Raw genomic sequence first — 17,716 nt, forward strand, 5'->3', positions numbered from 1 at the left:
ATCCACAACACTGAAAACCAAACCATCATGTAAATCATGCAGAGAAAATGTCCCAATGCAAGTATTGAAAATTCCCTTTCTGTGTTTCAGAGAACAGGGTTAGGCCTTTGACCTTTGATGTACAAGCAACTTACTTTTTCTGTGAAGAGTGCTCTACAGTGGTTGGGTTTCTTGTTGCTGGTAAATTCAAAGCTCAAATACTTAAGTTGTGTAATTAGCTTATGACTAAGCTTTTCGAAAAAATAGGCGAAATTGAAATAAAAAAAAATTCCATGTGCAGCTTGTTTTAGAAATATATTGCTTTATTAAGGTTTTTCCAATTAACATTCATCAAGTTCAAATAGGCCATTAATCAGTTTGATGATATGTATTTACATTTTTACACAAAACCAGGAATCAAACATGTATCTTGTTACCATCTGTTCATAAATATATTATATTATCATATATTATATGAAAACACAAAATGTAAAGAGCTCCACAACTTCCTGCATTTGAGACCAATAAAACCAGCAGAAGTAAAATAAATCTATAATATAATACAGCAGTTTATGTTTAACAGAAGATCCTTGAAAGACAGAGAACAACTCAGTTTGCTGTGACTTCAGGTCTGAGGTAGAACACAAAGTAGGAGAGTGCAGGCATAATTTCACATTAAAAGGAAACTGACACCAAATTGTAATAATCAAGACTTTGGTGGTTTCTGTTCTAGCTGTATGAATCTACTTTCAGTATGTTTCATGTTGCCTATATGTTGCAACTCTGTGCTGTTTTACAACATTTCTACAAAGCAGCTTGTTTTCTGAAAACCAATCAGTGGGATTGTTGTTGTCATGTACCATCAAAGATTGTGAAGTGTACAGTCTTTTGTTTATGTGCAGATAAAGGCAAGAGACACAGAAGGGTTCAGATATGCTAGAAGAAGAATGTTTGAGCTTTTAAAAACATTTTCTACTTCACAGCCTTTTAATACGTGCATTTGAAGGCTAGGGCTAATTTCAAATATTATAAATTATAGTCCATAAAGCATTATTAGTAAAGGAGGGTTTCCTTTGTTGGAAGTAAATAATTATTGGGGAAGTTAATTTCATTTCAGTGGCAGGCCTAGTCACTCCATGTATTTTCATATGGCTGTGCTGTAATTTTATATGATTATTTATTACCTTTCCCTCGACTCAGATCAGGACTAACTGGACAAACTGGTTATCAGAGCAGCCACCAGACTAACCCAGACCAGAGGGCTTGATAATCGACCAATCGCAGCCCTGCTCTTCAGCTGCAGGTGGTACTGCACCACGACCTTTGTGAAGCCCAGCTCCTCTGACACACACTTGTAAGTTCCCACCTGCTCTGGACTCATGTTGTCGATGAGAAGTAGGTGCTCCTGCTCCTTTGACCTGCAGGGCCTGGGTTGTCCCTCGTGATGCCAGGTATACTCTGCATGATAAGACGACACCGGACAGGAAAGGAAATACTTGGAATTGGGGGGAAGTGCGATGCTGTCCATGCTCCCAGGTCCTTGTGTATCAACTGAATATGCAAAACATGGGAACAGAGATACAAGGTGTATTTACATGGACACGGATGTTTGTTTTGTTTTGTTTGATCAAACTTTATTCACACAGGTAGGTATCCAGAGCACGGGAAGCCAGTTGGCAACGTGTCTGGATCCTCCTCCATGATGCAAAGGATAGGTTCCAGGAAGATCAACCCAAGACAGGCTGTGCACCTGATGATGTGGCAAGTGTGTAAGGGAGGGCAGTTTTTGTTTCAGGTCACAGTAAGGTCAGGTAAGTCAAACTACAGGGAGGTGGTGTTTGACTATTATACAGCATCTTACAAATGAATTTCATCAAGTGGTTTATCATACGATATTGAATCAGGTATAGAGAACTGTATCACCAGCACATGGGGACATAGGAGGACTGGTTTGGGTGGAGGAAAGAAATTACCAGCAGTAGTTGTTTGAATGTTTTTCTGACAGGCAAGTCGAAGCTCTTGATAAGAAAATGTGAAGAGCAACCGCAGCATCAGACAGTTATTTAGGAAGTGACATGACAGGGACAAGATAAGTAGAAGTGCAGATAATGCACACTTCTGAGAAATGGCCACATGTTAATGGTGGAGATTCAACTGTTTCCATTGTCTGAAACCCACATGCAGTTTTGGATGACATTGATATTGTTAGAGTAAACTTACTGGACACTACTCCTAAACCTGACAGTGTTACAGCTTCACTTTTCCTACTGAGCAACTCAGGCAGTTAAACATGTAATGATCAGTCTACTTCCCACATGTTTTACAAGTGTATCTGATTAACACTCTCTCTATTCATTTGCCTATTCTGATAATTCCTACTGGCGTGTTTTTATCTGTGATACACCAGTGCAGATGTCTACTCCTATGTGTCATTTTAACCCTCCAGAGACAAATCCACTGTCAGAGTGTGCATAGAGCTGCCATTAACCATAGCCAAGTCCCAAAAAACCTTCTCTACACATACAAAGTTTATTTCTTCGAACACAGGACAGCTGCACATAGCTCTGATGTTTGACAATCTTATATATAGAGGAACTGTTAGTTGTTTCTTTTTCTATCTGCAGTATTACAATGTAGGTAGGTGGTGTCATTATTGTTGTTAGAAGTAGAAGTAGGAACTGAATCAATAGTTTGACGGACTATTTTGGGTCTAAAAAAAGTCTGCCCCCCCACCCTTAAGGGGCATATGTTTTTAGTCCACACCCACTATTAACTCTCACAAAAACAGTAATTTTGTTGTCAGCATGGTCACTGCTGTGCTGCTGTGAAATCTGAAGAGATTTCAGAGAATCTACTCTTGAAAGTAAAAAGGTGAAGCCAGGCAACCAAAAGGGAGAAGGTGGCGGAGAGCATGAAAGAAAGCAGTCAGGGGAAAACAGCTGTTAACAAAATGTCTTCAGGAGAAAACTGAATGAACAAAACTTGCTGGTTTAGTTTTGGATTGTTTCACATCAGTGAGTCGTTTAATATATATATATATATACTCGCTAAAATAAAGTGGCCTCTAGTTTCAGAAAGGAAGCAGCTGGTTTCAGAACTGCAAGTAGTTCTGCAGCAGATCTGACACATTCATGCAGGCCAAAGAGGAAACTAACTCTCACCTGAACAACCGTCGAAAAACCATACACGTGTAAATAATAAAAGTCAAAATGTCAGCCAGTGTTTTAACAGTGTCAATGATCGGCATGGAGAGAAAAGAGGGCTGATCATAGATCATATATATAAAGATGGATGATGCCTATTCCTCCAGTGTAAAGACTGGACAAAGACCATTGGACAGGACCTGTTTGTAGCCTTCATGCTAAGCTAAACAGCTGAGGCTGTAGGTGTGTTGCCCATTTTCTGATGTTCTCTAGCAATTGAAAAATATTAACCTGGCAATTTGATCAGAAACATGTATTTTAGTTGTAAAACTGGTTGGTCTTAATGCAGTGAACTGGTTGATATGGTCATACCTTGTTGAGTTTGAACAGGGCAGATGTTGTGATTCCCTGTGGCCTCCTCCTGCAGTGTATCTCTGTCCAAAGGAAAAGAAATCTATTTAGAAAAATCTTCCAGTGACATTAAAGATTTCTCATTGTGAGTGTAAGAAAACCAGGGCCCTGTGGTCCTGATCACAAATGGTCTGCACAACGCTCAGGTGTGGACAGACCCAAAGGGCATTTCATCATCATCATCATATGAAACATATGGCATATAAGCTGTTCTTTAATTAGAAACTCAACTCTGAATGAGAGAGAGAGAGAGGGATCACATGTCTTTGCTGGCGTTTTGCTTGTCACCGAGGACAAATGATAAACTACACTAGTAAAGTCAGTCAACAGTCAGGGTAATGACAACATTGTGTAAGGTTTTTAACCTACTTTGTTGCATATTTTTTTAATGCTCTGAGAAAAACATTAATGCTAATTGCTCACACCAGGGGTGCTACGGTAAAGCTGCCTCGAGCAGAAAGAAAGGACCAAAACAAATTCAAGTTTATCGTCACTTGACATTTGATTTGCTTTACACACAAGACATTTACGCGTATAATAAAATGGAATATTATATGTATGTTAAAGGGAAGGTCAGCTCAGTTTCATTACTTGCTCTTCATTTCAAAATGACGGACCCAATACCTCAGTGCTAGCTCTGTGTTGTAATGTATTACACCCATTCCTTGCTCAGTGTGTGAAACAACAGCATGGTGAAATATTAAAGCAGCACTTCACACACTTTAGTATTAGTGAGGTTAAAGGTCCAGTGTGTAAGATTTAGTTGAAAGGGAACTATTGGCAGATATTTAATATAAAATAATCCTCATGATGTTTTCACTAGTTCATTTTATCTAAATTGTATGAATTGTAGTTTTCTTTACCCCAGAAAAGGCCCTTTATATTCAAATACTTTATATTTACATGGAGGGGACCCTCTCTATGGAGGCCGCCATGTTTTTTACATTAGTCCAGACTGGACAAACTAAACACCTTTTGAGTTTTTATGACAACTGAAGCTACCACAGGTTCTTTTTCATGTTTGGAAGGAGAGGGTGAGGTGAGGGGTGTTCAGCTGCAACATGCAATTTCAACACTAGATATCACAAAATTCTACACACTGTACCTTTAATTCACTATAATGAGTTGTAGTGCAGCTGCAGTGTGACTAAATTGATATTTGAATTTAGTCAGCCATCCCACTGATCTCTTACTCATTACTGATAGTATTTCCTCCCCTGCGGGGGGCTGCGATAAAGAATTTGTGAGTCAAGCTTCCATCTATGATTCATCAACCACATCCCAGACAGTGTGAGTGCAGGTGTGCTATTCTGTGTAGGGTGGGGGCAGTGACTGTGTGTGGCATCGCTAGCAAAGTGCTCTACATTAGAAGAAAATTTAAGTTGCCATGTTTAGGGAGAAAAAGTTCTCATTTGAGAAAGATCTCTTGTTCTGAAGATGATCAGACTGTGGTTCAAAAACTGTTATCAAAAATGTATTTAAATTCTTCCCTTGCATATAAATGTTTTCTCACTGAAGTGGCAAACAAGATACTTTTGTTTGCTAAACTGTACAACGTCATACTCAAAGAGTCTTGCTTTAGTTGAGCCACGATTTACACAATCCTCCTAAGAGTTGCTCCACATTGGAAACTTACACCATAACTCTGATGACAGAGCACAAATAACATTCAACAGGTGAGTGATTGTAAGGTCTGTGTACACACTGCGGGGCGAGAACATGTCCTGTTAAACCTTTGTATGAATTAAAGGGAACCCTTTGGATTTGGATTTGGGATTAAAGGTACAAAGCCTGGTGGTCTTACTGCGTCACAGGGGAACAGTGGTCGTCGTTCCAGCTGCAGTAAGGGTCTCTGGCTAAGACACACTCCTTACAGTTGTCTCCATACTTGGCACAGTTTTCCACATCCAGCTGGACCAGTTCACTTCTGGTGTGGACATAAAGCTTCCGCTGCAATGATACACACATAGCACACTTTCTTGTAATCTGTCTTTACTGACCAATACCCTTCATACATCATCCAAAAAAATCTGAAATGTTCTCTTCTGTCTGCTGTTTAAGTTAGAGTTGGTTATAGGGCTGGGTTGTCACGGCCTGTTTCCATGGTGTTTTCTGTTTCCCTCCTCTTTTCCTCCGTGTGTGTGTGTGTGTGTGTGTGTGTGTGTGGGGGGGGGGGGGGGGGGGGTGTACTACTCACTGAGGTGAGGTGAAGGATGATGCCGCCGATGTGTGCTCTGTGGTTAAAGGGGTGGTACTCAGCAATGAAGAATATCTCATTTCCAGTCTGTATCACTTTGTGAATCCGTCCATTATCTGTTTAGACACATGAGGAATGACTCAACGTTCACACCTGTCTGAACACACCATCCCACTACCACAACTAATGTGTCATTTCCACTGACATGACTCTTCCACTAACGCCTGTTGAGAGTATTTCTGCGGAAAACATTCCTTCTTTAAAACATGTATAAGCATTTCATTCAGTAAATACTGATGCAATCACTAAACGCAAAGTTAAAACATGTCAGTGCATGTAAAGTATTTTTAATTCTCTTAACTTGACTGATCTATTAAAACTTTACCACCACCAGTCCTGAGAGTTGGTATTTACCATAGGTTGTTTGCCAACATCATTTATACAAAGGTCCTGTATCACATTTCTTCCTTGATATGGGAAACTGTTCAGTTCTGTCAGTGAGAGCTGGACGTTCACAGGAGGAAGTTGTTTGGTGATTTACCGTATTCAGGTCACAGAATGTAATTGAAGAGCAGCCTGACTTTAGGTGACATTTGATATCAGCTTTCACACACGTCTACCCATAAAACATTTTTGCTGTTTTCTCTCAGTGTGTTAAAATCTTTGTATCATTATAATTGGGCTTATTTGCTTCAATAAAAGAAATCATCCCACTCAGCCAGAAAGGGGTTGTAATGCACATGCTCCAAAAATGCTGAAGCCAACAGGAGGCTAAAATAACTTTTTTGGGTGTGAGCACACAGCTTATTTCATAGAAATGAATGGGGCGCCACCTTGTCCTGGTTTTCCTCTCACATCTGTGCTTAACCATCAACAGAGCTGACATTGCTAACAGCTGCTTGTGATCTTTGGTCTCAGCACTCCGTGCATGACTCCACTTGAGTACCACACAGTGCTGACGTCTTTGGACAATGATATGCTCTGAGTTATGATAGTCTGGTCATTTACGGTCACAGCATCTGCAATAGTCTCTCAGTCAAGTTTTGAAATTACTTAAATCTCTCATGACATAAGTCCACATATATTTATTTAGATATTTTCTTTGGAAAGTACAATAAACCTAAAACCAAAACCAAACCATCTTCTTGTTCTGCTCAACACATACTATGTTGTTTCAGAGGCCAAGGTTAGCCAAGTCAGCAGAGGACGAAGAGACAACTTCAAATGTGAGACATTTGGTGTGGTTAAACTGACGTCAACTTGTTTGGGTTGGACCCCTTAGTAACACCAGCCCTGAACATCACTTCTATTGTTTTTTTCCCCAAAGCAGTTACTCAATACTGGCTTCTGTCTCAGCTACTGCTGAACTTTAAGGTTGGTGAAATGTTTCATCACAGTGCAACCAACTATTTAAAGTAACATGTGCTAGTAACCATCATCAAATGTCAATTTCCCTATTCCTGTTATTGTATTTACTCACTTAGGGTCAGAAACAAAACTGTGTAGGGATGGTTCCTCTTGCCCAGGGAGCTGTCAATGTAGATGTGGGTGTAGTTGTGGTGATTAAAAAGCAGGGGACCAGACTTGTTCACAGGTTGGACCCACTGCTCCATCTCTGAAGTCTTGTGGATCGTGTTCAGGGTCTCGTGAGTCATCATGGTGCTGTCTCTAACACACTGAAGAAAGACAAAGCAAGTGTTTTCGGTTGCACCCTAAATAAGCATTCAGAAAGTTCACAAAGCCTGCCAGCATTTTAACACTTTCAGTAACAGTGGACACGTTTACAGGGACTCCAGTATTAGAATATTTATACAATTAAGTTGTATTGTCTGAATAAGATAAATAAGATCATACTCTGAATAAGCAATAATCAAGTTAAGATGTGTTGCATTATGTAGACATACATCTTGTAGTGCAGTGTAATGTCCAATTGGAGTTTTCACAGCATTTTGTGCCATTGACATACACTATGTAATGTAAGATGGCTCTATGAAGAAGTTATAATTTTGGGTTGAGAAACATCATATGTATGACTGAGTGGATACCCAGGTGAGTCATAATCAGACTATGCTCTTTGACCTGTAGGAACAGGAATATGAATTACATATAAAACTATAAACTCATGTAAGTATCTTATTGTTGCTGAGCTGTTGTGAGCACGTAGGAAAGGAAGTTCAGTCTCAGCTTCGTGCTTGCAGAAGTGCAGTCTTTTCACACCCTGAGTAGAAATGTAGAAATGCTCCTTCACAAGTGTGGTTCTTTGGTGTAGTTTGTGACTGAGTAAATGTCATACTTCACCTCTGTGCAATTTGAATGACACGTACCGTCCTAGGTCTGTTCTTTGAGTTTTCTGAGCTTTGGCCTTCAAATGGAGAGGTTTGGAAGATGTGGTCAATGTCTTGAATCGTGTAAACACACACAGCGGTCATATGCCTGCAGAGACACACAGTGGTCAGCAGGTTTACTCTGACACTTCTACAGCAAAAAAAAAACTGAGATCACGAGAGACACGAGGAAGTGATTAAATGCAGTTATGCAAACACGTAACACATGACTCTTCTGTTATATGAGCACAATCCAGAAATTCTGGTTTTAACTTCATATCCTCAAGTGCTTTCGAATTGATGCAGCAGTAAACATGATGCATGCTGGGCAGATGTGTTTACTATACATTGTACTTTGTGTTTTAATTACTTGAGTAAAACCTTGCAATCTTCCTCCAGCCTTTGCTTTAATACACATGAGGGTTAATGGAGTCCTACCATTCATTTCTGAAGAGTCCATAAACCCTGGTATCCTGCCACTGGTCTGCATGCACAACTGCCACATCTACCAGTTCAGAGAAATGCTGTTTGGTGTTGGTGTCTCCGCAGAAGAGCCTGGCACTCATCTGGGACGTCCACTTGAACTGCAGGTTGTTCTTGCGACCACCAATATCTGCCTGGAATGAACACGCAGAATTATATCAATCACTCCTTTCAAAAGACAAACATTTCTATCTACCAATGTTTTTACAATCTAACTAATATAAATGTGAAAGTCAGCCAATCCTAAAGGCCTTACCATGCAAACCTGGGTGACGTACGGGATCCACATGTCATCGAGCAGGTGAGTATCTCTGTTTTTCTCCTTGTAGAAAGCAAAAACTTTATCCTGTAAAGGATCGTCTCTTCGTCTGCTGAGCATCAAACCCACATAGTATTGCTCTATAAAGACAAAGTCATCATTTGTTACCACAGCCTTGAGACATACGCTCTTTCAGTCATGCAAGAACTCATGAACGCATGAACTCAAGACAATTTCTGGCAAGGCTTCATCCAAAAAAATCTCCTGCTGCTTTCTTCTTATGTGAAAGGCAAACTCCAGATCCAATTTAATGAACATTTTCCTGAGTTCATGTCTGAATGAACCAAAGCATGAAGGTAAAAAATATAAATGAAGAGAAAATCATTCACGATACAGATACCTTTATTATGGTTCCCTGGTCCGACTCTGTCTTTGCCAAACTTGTGGATACCAACATACTCCTTCGATCCAGAGTATGTGATGTAGAGGTCGGCACTTTCTGCTGATTCTGGAAAGAACAAAAACAACAATTACACATTTGAAGTTGCTGGCAGATGCATCACTGTGAAGAATCGGCTCACAATAACTCAGACACCAGTGTCTGCTGGGTTTGATGCCAGAGGCTGGTAGGTTCGAGCAGGAAGCAGCAGTGCAAACTTATTATAAGTAATGATAGTGAGGAAGAAAACCAATGGGAAAATTCACGTGCATGAGCAGCATCTCAAGTGGGAACAAATGCCTAAGTGTCCTTGGGCAAGATAAGTGCTACACATGGATGCACTGTCTGAATGTGTGTGTGATAAGTGAATGTAAAACTTACTGAAAAACCATATCAATACAAACCATTTACCATTTTGCACATTCTGACCTTAAAGCACATAAACACACTGAACCTATTTCACAACTCTGGGAAAAGGGAACTTCTGGGGAGCATGTGAATGCAAGGTCAGTAAAGCAGAGAGCAGCAGTACAGATTTACTGAAAAGATAAATTAAGACTTCAAGATGTGACTCATCAGATTAAAAATATCCAGTGTGGATAAAAAAACTCACCCACAAGTACAGATGCTTCACCTTCCTTTATGGTGAATGCCCTGATGCTTCTTTCTATGTTCCTCATTTTATTTAAAGGGATGCATGTAGGTGACTCTTCAGATAAATTCTAAAAAAAAATTAAATGCCTTCCTTAAAATGACTGACCACATGAAACAGAACAGAGGACCAACACCACCACTAAATCTCTGCTGTCTCCTACCACGCCACAGCACAGTGTCTCTCTGCCGTTGGTTCCACACACTAACACCTGGTCAGCCTCCTGCCTCTCGTGGACCACTGTGATGTTATAGCTGCAATCCTGAAGGATAGGGAGGGTTTGTAATATCAGGAATAACTGAAATATTATCAGATCAGACTGCTCTGATCTGTTTGCTCTAAAGTCCTGTCACACTGCTCACCTTTCCTGGACTGTTGTCGCACTCCTGCCACACCACCTTCCTTCCTACAGGAGCCTGGGAAGAGAAATAGAGTGGGGCTATTACTCTGCTCCATGTTACTGTAAAGCACTGGTCACCAACCTTTTAAAGCACATGATCAATTTTTAATTCCAAACGTAAGCTGAGATCTACATCCCTGATATCTTGAAAAAAAAACACTTAGGAAGGTTATTTTGGCAAATTCTGTTAAAGGCTTGAATGTATGAGCATAAATACACACAAAGAACGTCAATTATGCTACTTTATCTATTCAATGCACAATATTCACATTAATATCAATTCATATTTACAGCATCTGGTCAATGCACAATATTTAGCTTCTCCGTAACTCCACTGAGTTACAGAGAGAGACCACTGTAGCAACACATTTGCTCACTACCTTCTGAGGCTGCTGGAAGTCGTAGGTGTACATGTGTGTTTGTCCTGCCGCTGTGACAGAGTCTGGCTTTTCTCCCAGTAGAATCCGTACAGGTGCATGGTTTCCAGGTAAAGGCAACCTTTTAACTGGAATCCCTATAATTAGACAGAATATGCAGCCAGAGGAGCACTTAGCAGATTAAACTGAGATGAATACTGCTGTCTGCTGTCAGAGTCTCTGCAGAAGAGCCTCGCCAGTCATCGTCCAGTGGAACAGCACTCAGAAGATTGAGGAATAGTTTATAATAGATTTGTTTCCTGTAAAAAAAAATACTTTGGGCACACAACCAAAATGTATTTAATCCTAAAAGCCTGATGTTAGTGTCCAGGTGGTCCTTTCTTTTAAGCCAGTTTTCAAATTCAGTTTTAAACAATTTTTCTGTTTGGAATATGAGTAGTTATATATATATATATATATATATATATATGTTTTGCAGTTGGTTTTAGTTGTTTTATGTCTGCTGTTTTTATAACACTGCATGTTTATATCAAAGGATCAGAGTGATAAACTCATTTTCTATGTTTCCGATGTAAACTGCTTCCTATTCTGCTTCACTCTCACAGTCCACTTCCTTATCATTTATACAATTTATATCTGCTCCATATTCCACTGCAGTAAAACAGACTATAAACTAATCCAAGAAAGTTTTAATGTAAAATTTTTACAAAATTTATTGTAAAAATTTACTGAATTTATTCCTTCTTGTTCTGGGATAAGCCTGAACCAGGACTCCGCCACATTTAAAGTGGAATTCAAATTCAAATTAAAGACAGTGAATAAGACACTAGGAGAAAACAAACAACCCTTTCTGGTATTCCTCACACACAGTAACACACCGTGTTTTCTCCTGACTGTAACTTAACGTTATCGCGATGTCAAAACTCCTTTACGTTTCTAAACAAAACCAAAAAAAGCTCCATACCTTTGTCTGTGAACACCATCCTCGGTAAAACCGTTGCGTTGGCTTCAGTCTCGTTGACCAAACATGAGAATATTAAAAAAGACGACGTTAGAAATGAGAGGAGCAACATGTTGAAGCTGAGCTGAGAGGAACTGACGAGTTGCTCTCACACACTGCAACAAGCAATGTCGACGCACCCCCACGAATGCTCACGTTCCCTCTGTAAAGCCTTGAGTGATCATCAATAAAACCTTGTTTTATAAATACAGATTATTTGCTATTTAATGACGAAATGCTTTCTAATACAATCAATTTCACTTACAATCAATATTATCAATAAAGACAGGTTTAATTGTTCTTCACTGACTTTAAACTAATAATAGTTATACAAATATTTAACACAGAATTATAATAACAACGACAATAATGATAATTATGGTCCAGCCACCCATCCTGATAACAATAATAAACCAAGTAAAACAAATATGGAATAATCTGTAACTGTTCACTGGATGTGTTTAAAGGTCCAGTGTGTAAGATTGAGGTGAAGGAGATCTATTGAATACGAACATATCCAAGTGATGTTTTCACTAGTGTTTCATTTAAATTGTACGAATAGTTTATTTCTTTACCTTATAATGGCCCCTCCATATTTAGATATTTACATTATATTTACATACAGGAGCAGGTCCTCTCTATGGAGCCTGCCATGTTTTTACAGGAGCCCAAAGTAGACAAACTAAACACCTTTTGAGTTTCTATGACAACTGAAGGCTACCACGAGTTCTCTCTCATGTTTAGGGTATGGGTGAGGTGAGGGGTGTTCAGCTGCAACATGCAACTTCACCACTAGATATGACTAAATTCTACACACTCAACCTTTGAAACTGACTTCACTAAGCTCTGCTCCCTACCACGGACTCCAGCAGAGGGCAGTATGGGTTCATTGGGGAAAGGCACTTTTAGAGCAGTAAATATGCTGGGTTTTTTAATATGGCAGATTAATTATGTCAACACTTTAACATTTGAAAAGGAATCATACAATTCTTATTAAATTCTGAAGACAGCTCACATCAAATATGTGGTTGGTATATCTCTCTAGCTTGTGACAAGATTTATCCAAAACTTAATGAGTATGTTTCTTAAATCTGTGTGTGTCTGTGTGTGTGTGTGTGTGTGTGTGTGTGTGTGTGTGTGTGTGTGTGTGTGTGTGTGTCTTCAGCCAGCAGGCTGAACCACACTGCAGCTCTGACTGGAAGTTGTCCAGGGACACAGTGGATGCTGCAGCACACGTGCAGAAAGCCCACTGCAGTAAATAATCAGAGCAGGTGACAGAGCTGCGTCCACCAATTCTCAAGACGCTCCATGGACAAGAACAACAGGGATTGTATTATATCAGTTATCTAGTCTTACTCATACTGAAAGGATTCAATCAGACCAACACAGCAGTGGATGCTGACTCTGGGTGACGATGCTCAACACATTCAACCGTTGTGGCTGCAAGTGCAAGATTTTCAGAGAGACTTTATTCCTGCAGATCATTTGTCTGCTTGTTCTCAGATTTTGGATTTGACAGATGAAGAGTGATGGGGCCAGAGTCCAGTTGTTTGTGGCTCCAGGTAAAGGATCCAGAGAGTAGTCCTTTTTAAATAACTTAACTAACATAATTATTACTTGATATTGAGAAGTGTATGGCCATGATGCACTTGTTTAGTGTTGTTTTTCTATTTATGTTTTATCTTAGACGCTGACATTTGTAAAACCAAAGTTTATATTCTAAGCTAATCAAAACTACAAACTATATGTACCTCATCTGTACAAACCAGTTTGTCTTTTTGATTTGATCATTTGACCTTCCTACAGATATTTTCCTGCAGTAGATGATGTCTTGTGCAGCGGAGGAAGAGCCCGACCATCCTTTGTGGCAGCTGGTCATCTCTTTCGTCTGTAAGGGAATGATCGAAGGCATCATAGTGCTGCTGCTGTTCTGGCTCCTCATCCAGGTCCTCTTCATCAAAAATTTGGAAGGTAGTGACACTTCAATACATGCAAGTGGTATGAAGGTAGAGAGCGTCACTCACTAAGGTCAGTGGTTCAGATCCCTGGCTACCCCTTGGCAAGACATTGAACCTCAAATTGCCCCTGATGGCAGTGTATAGGTCAACAGTGATTTAAAGGTTCAGTGTGTAGAATTTAGTGACATCTTGAGGTGAAGTGGCATGTTGCAGCTGAATACTCCTCATCTCACCCTCCCCTCCCCAACATGAAGGAGAACCTGTGGTGAACTACAGTTGTCATGTAAACTCAAAAAGTTTTAGTTTGTCCAGTTTGGACGATAGTAAATCTGGCGGCCTCCACAGAGAGGACCCCCCCTCCATGTAAATATATACGGTGCACAATGTGAATACTTAAATCTCGTTGGTCTAGCGGCCACAGAAATTATGAAAGTAGTATTTGGCATTACAGTCCATGTCAGTGTGTGTTGGAGGGTGGAGAGCTGAGGAAAGTTTATATTACTGACAATCTATTGAGCTGCTTCTTTTCAGGACAAATGCAAATATCTGCTGTAAATGTGATCTACAGTGTACAACAACTAATTCTACTTCTGACACACAACTGTGCAAAATCACCAATCTAGAATGTGTGAAATACTGGAAACACAGTTTCGTCAGAGCTTGACAAGTAGCTTGTGTTTTATAGAAATAATTTGCATGTTGGAGCAGATATTCTAGTTAAACTAGTTCAACAAACAGAAGAATGATTGAACAAACAAACTGTGGCTCTGAAAACAGTGTTACCAAGAATGAACACTGACACTGATCCAACATCCGGCTGGGAAGGGAGGATGTTTTACACTGGAAAAAAAGATAATGTAACTTTGGCAAGAGGAAGAACTTTAATATGATACTTTCAAAAGCAAGTTATTATGAATTAAATATGATTTGATCTTTTCTGCACCCAAAATGAATCTTGATATTATGTGAATGTATAATAATGGATGCCACAAAATCAATTTGCGACACTGACACTGGGATCTTTGGCTGTATACACAACCCGAGCCTGTTCTTAGCATCATAGTTATTCTGAGATATCAACACATACAGAGGTCTGGTGTCAATCTCCAGAAGCCTCCCTGAAATCTTTCTTCAATTTGCTGTGTATTTTGTGAAGCTCCACCCACTGATGGAGGCTCATTCATCTGTATTCAAACCAGTGGATATCTGACCCGCCTACACAAAAGTGACCCGGGGTGGTGTTTGGTGTAATCTGGAGCGACATAAGTCTTATAGATATATGAGCCCTTTTGGCCCGAGGACAGCCATATTTATAGCATAACACAGCCCAGGCTTCATGTATAGTCACTGTTTGCCAACAAGGGTGTTATTTCACGTCATGTTCACAGGCTGTACTTAGTTTTTTGCCTTTACAGGTTGAAGAACATGACAGGGTGTTGAGCTAAAGTCATTTCATCTCCCATTTAAAGCTGAAAAAACCTAAGCTTCTCAGTCTAACTCTATGTTCACAACCTAGTTGCTAAATTCATCTTTTTCTTGTTGTTGGTGGAAATAAGGTTGATGAAAATGGAAATGCGGCCAAGAAAATAAGAAAAATGACCTGAAGTAGACTGGAATTATCTTTGGGTCTTTCATAGAGCTCTGCAGAGGGTAGTCTGGTTAACACAGGAAGCTGTCTGCTCTTACTTCTGCATGAAAGAAGAAGTTTGCTACTGCAAAGATCACGGTCAACAAGAGGATCATCATCAAGAAAGCACATGAACTCTGAGGTTACATCTGCCAAGTGCATAGCAACAGTCATTGCATTGGATAGTTAAGGGTAAAAAAGTAAAAGGTGTCTGTCTAGTTTCTAGGAATGAACGTCCTGCAAAAAGAACATGTACCAATGAATGACATTAGTTGTTTCTTAGTCACAGGCTTAGGTGTGTTAACAATAGCTTCTATACACTTATCAGACAGGGATTTGCTGTCCTTGCTGATGACATGACCCAGAAACGTGACAGTTTGTTGAACAAACTGCAGTTTATTGAGGATGACTTTATGGCCCTCACGAGCCAGATGTGTCAGCAAAGTGATCGTATCTGTTTCACATTGCTCCTGTGTGGGACTGGCAATGAGTAGATCATCAACATACTGCAAAAGAGCTGAACCCGGAGTGAGGAGGCGACGTCCAAGACTGTTCCTGAGAGCCTAATTATATAATGATGGAGACTCACAGTAGACTTGATAAAGGTGTGTGCATGTGTAGGCCTTGTTTTCAAAGTTAAAAGCAAACCAGCACTGGCTCTCCTTGTGGACAGGAACACTAAAAAAAAGGCATTGGATAAATGTACAACCAAAAACCACTCCACGCTTTAAGCTTCTTGATATGCCCACTCTGAGCATTCATGCTGAGTGTGAAACCCTCTGCAGAGCTCTATTAAAGACCCAAAGTCCTCGAGATAAATTTCCACCACACAATGGATCAATATTAGTCTGAAACACTGAAACCTAAGATATAGATGATAATATATACTTGTAAAAGAAATCACGAACATTACAATTTTCTCATCAAAGCAAAAAAGTGTCAGTCTACAGAAGTTCTTAATTTCCTGTTTTATTTTGAAATTTCTTTCTTCATATGTCTCTTGCTTAACTTCCTTTCGTTTTCCTGTTTCCCCGTCTTGTGTGCACCTGTCCTCATGTGTTTCACCTGTGTGGCCTCCCCTGTGTTTCCCTTTGTGTTTGTCAGGTCATCAGTTCAGTCCTGTTTCATTCTGCATGTTCCTCCTGCTGAGCTTTTTCTCAAGTTTTACTGCCTGTGACTTTTAAGTTTTCAGTGCCCGCCAACCACCTCCAAAAGACTGTAAGTGTGTTTGAATCAATTCTCCTTTAACTCTACCTTGTCGTGTGCCTGGCAGTGTCTGCCACTGAGCTTCAAGCTCCTTTGAGATCCTGGTTCATGTGTACGGCAAGAACCCATCTTCTGCAGGTGCTAATAGACAAATAAAAATAATGAGGTAAACTCATTGTGTTAAATACTTAAATCCCTGCTTTTCAGCAAGAGCTCCATATCGTGTATTATGAGCAACAAAACATGATTAAGTTACTATTTGTGGATATCATATATATATATATATATATATGTGTGAATAATAAATTTGAAGATACATTCAGTATCAACATTTTGTACCAAGCCATTTATGTAAATTAAAAAGATGACTGAAAATGAAATTTGAATATTGTTATATTTCTCAAAACCTTTTGTGTTATGCTTTATAGAAAATATACATACAGTCTTCATATGAAATCATATCAGTGTTTTTTTTTTGCAAAGCCCAAACAGAATAACCTTGAACACACTAAATTGTTGATCCGCTCTTCAGTTTCATGGTATAAACCTCTGGCTCAGATTTGCTGTAGTAGAAAAAATGAGTTGTTTTAGTCCAAAGCTCTCTGTAAACCACACTCCACATTTTATAAATGAAAAGCTTAACAGAGGAAAAGAGTCAGTGTCAGATGTAGCCTACAGGCAGGTCAGCATGGACTCGACTTTAGTTCTGATTTAACCCTCTTAACTTTGCATTATTCATTCTGTCTGTGCAATACAATGGTTCATGTGCAATCCATTCACTACATATTCTCACACTGCACTTTCTTTTTTTACACTGTATATATTTGTTTTTATTCTATTTCTATTTTTCTATATTTGTTATATTTCCTTACACTTAAGTATTGCATGTTACTTATTATTACTTACTTATTTTTAAATGCTTATTTAGGCATCCCTTAAAGTTTTTCTGTGTCTTATAGTTACCATCACAATTTATTTCCCTCATACACTTGGGCCTGACTTCCAGCAGCTTTGTTCAGAATTAAACATAACACAAAGACACAAATATATTTTACTATTACTACTGAAATATGTTTATCGTGTTAAAACCCACAGCAACGTTGAAGCCCTGGGTGAGATTTTAGATATTGTGCAAAATGACTCAAACTCGTAGATTGATTTTGGAACAAAGAACGCTGCACACCGCTTTACAAATATACAATGATTCAAAAGATCATAAGAGATGTAGTGTAAAAATTGTAGTATCATTATGAAACTCTGA

General features: G+C 39.4%; 1 protein-coding gene across 1 annotated transcript; it reads right to left on the reverse strand.

The window, feature by feature from the left end:
- Window positions 1-284: 284 nt before the first annotated feature.
- On the reverse strand, window positions 285-12,312 carry LOC109624798 (semaphorin-7A-like). Its single transcript, XM_020079716.2, has 14 exons — window positions 11,629-12,312; window positions 10,668-10,801; window positions 10,250-10,303; window positions 10,051-10,149; window positions 9,849-9,957; window positions 9,197-9,304; window positions 8,794-8,936; window positions 8,493-8,671; window positions 8,055-8,163; window positions 7,211-7,406; window positions 5,731-5,846; window positions 5,338-5,483; window positions 3,495-3,556; window positions 285-1,530 (listed from the first exon to the last, which is right to left on the reverse strand). The coding sequence occupies exons 1-14, from the start codon at window positions 11,735-11,737 to the stop codon at window positions 1,187-1,189; spliced, it is 1,908 nt and encodes a 635-aa protein (XP_019935275.2). The 5' UTR covers window positions 11,738-12,312; the 3' UTR covers window positions 285-1,186.
- Window positions 12,313-17,716: the final 5,404 nt, after the last annotated feature.

The sequence above is a fragment of the Paralichthys olivaceus genome, chromosome 1 (assembly GCF_024713975.1).
Source record: "Paralichthys olivaceus isolate ysfri-2021 chromosome 1, ASM2471397v2, whole genome shotgun sequence".
NCBI lineage: Eukaryota > Metazoa > Chordata > Actinopteri > Pleuronectiformes > Paralichthyidae > Paralichthys > Paralichthys olivaceus.

Excerpts from the sequence above, each read along its gene's own strand:
- LOC109624798 (XM_020079716.2), bottom strand. The coding sequence starts at position 11,737 with ATGTTGCTCCTCTCATTTCTAACGTCGTCTTTTTTAATATTCTCATGT. Across the intron at positions 8,164-8,492 it reads GGACTCTTCAGAAATGAATG|GCATATGACCGCTGTGTGTG; the intron begins GTAGGACTCCAT and ends GTGTCTCTGCAG. Across the intron at positions 3,557-5,337 it reads CACTGTTCCCCTGTGACGCA|AGATACACTGCAGGAGGAGG; the intron begins GTAAGACCACCA and ends TCCTTTGGACAG.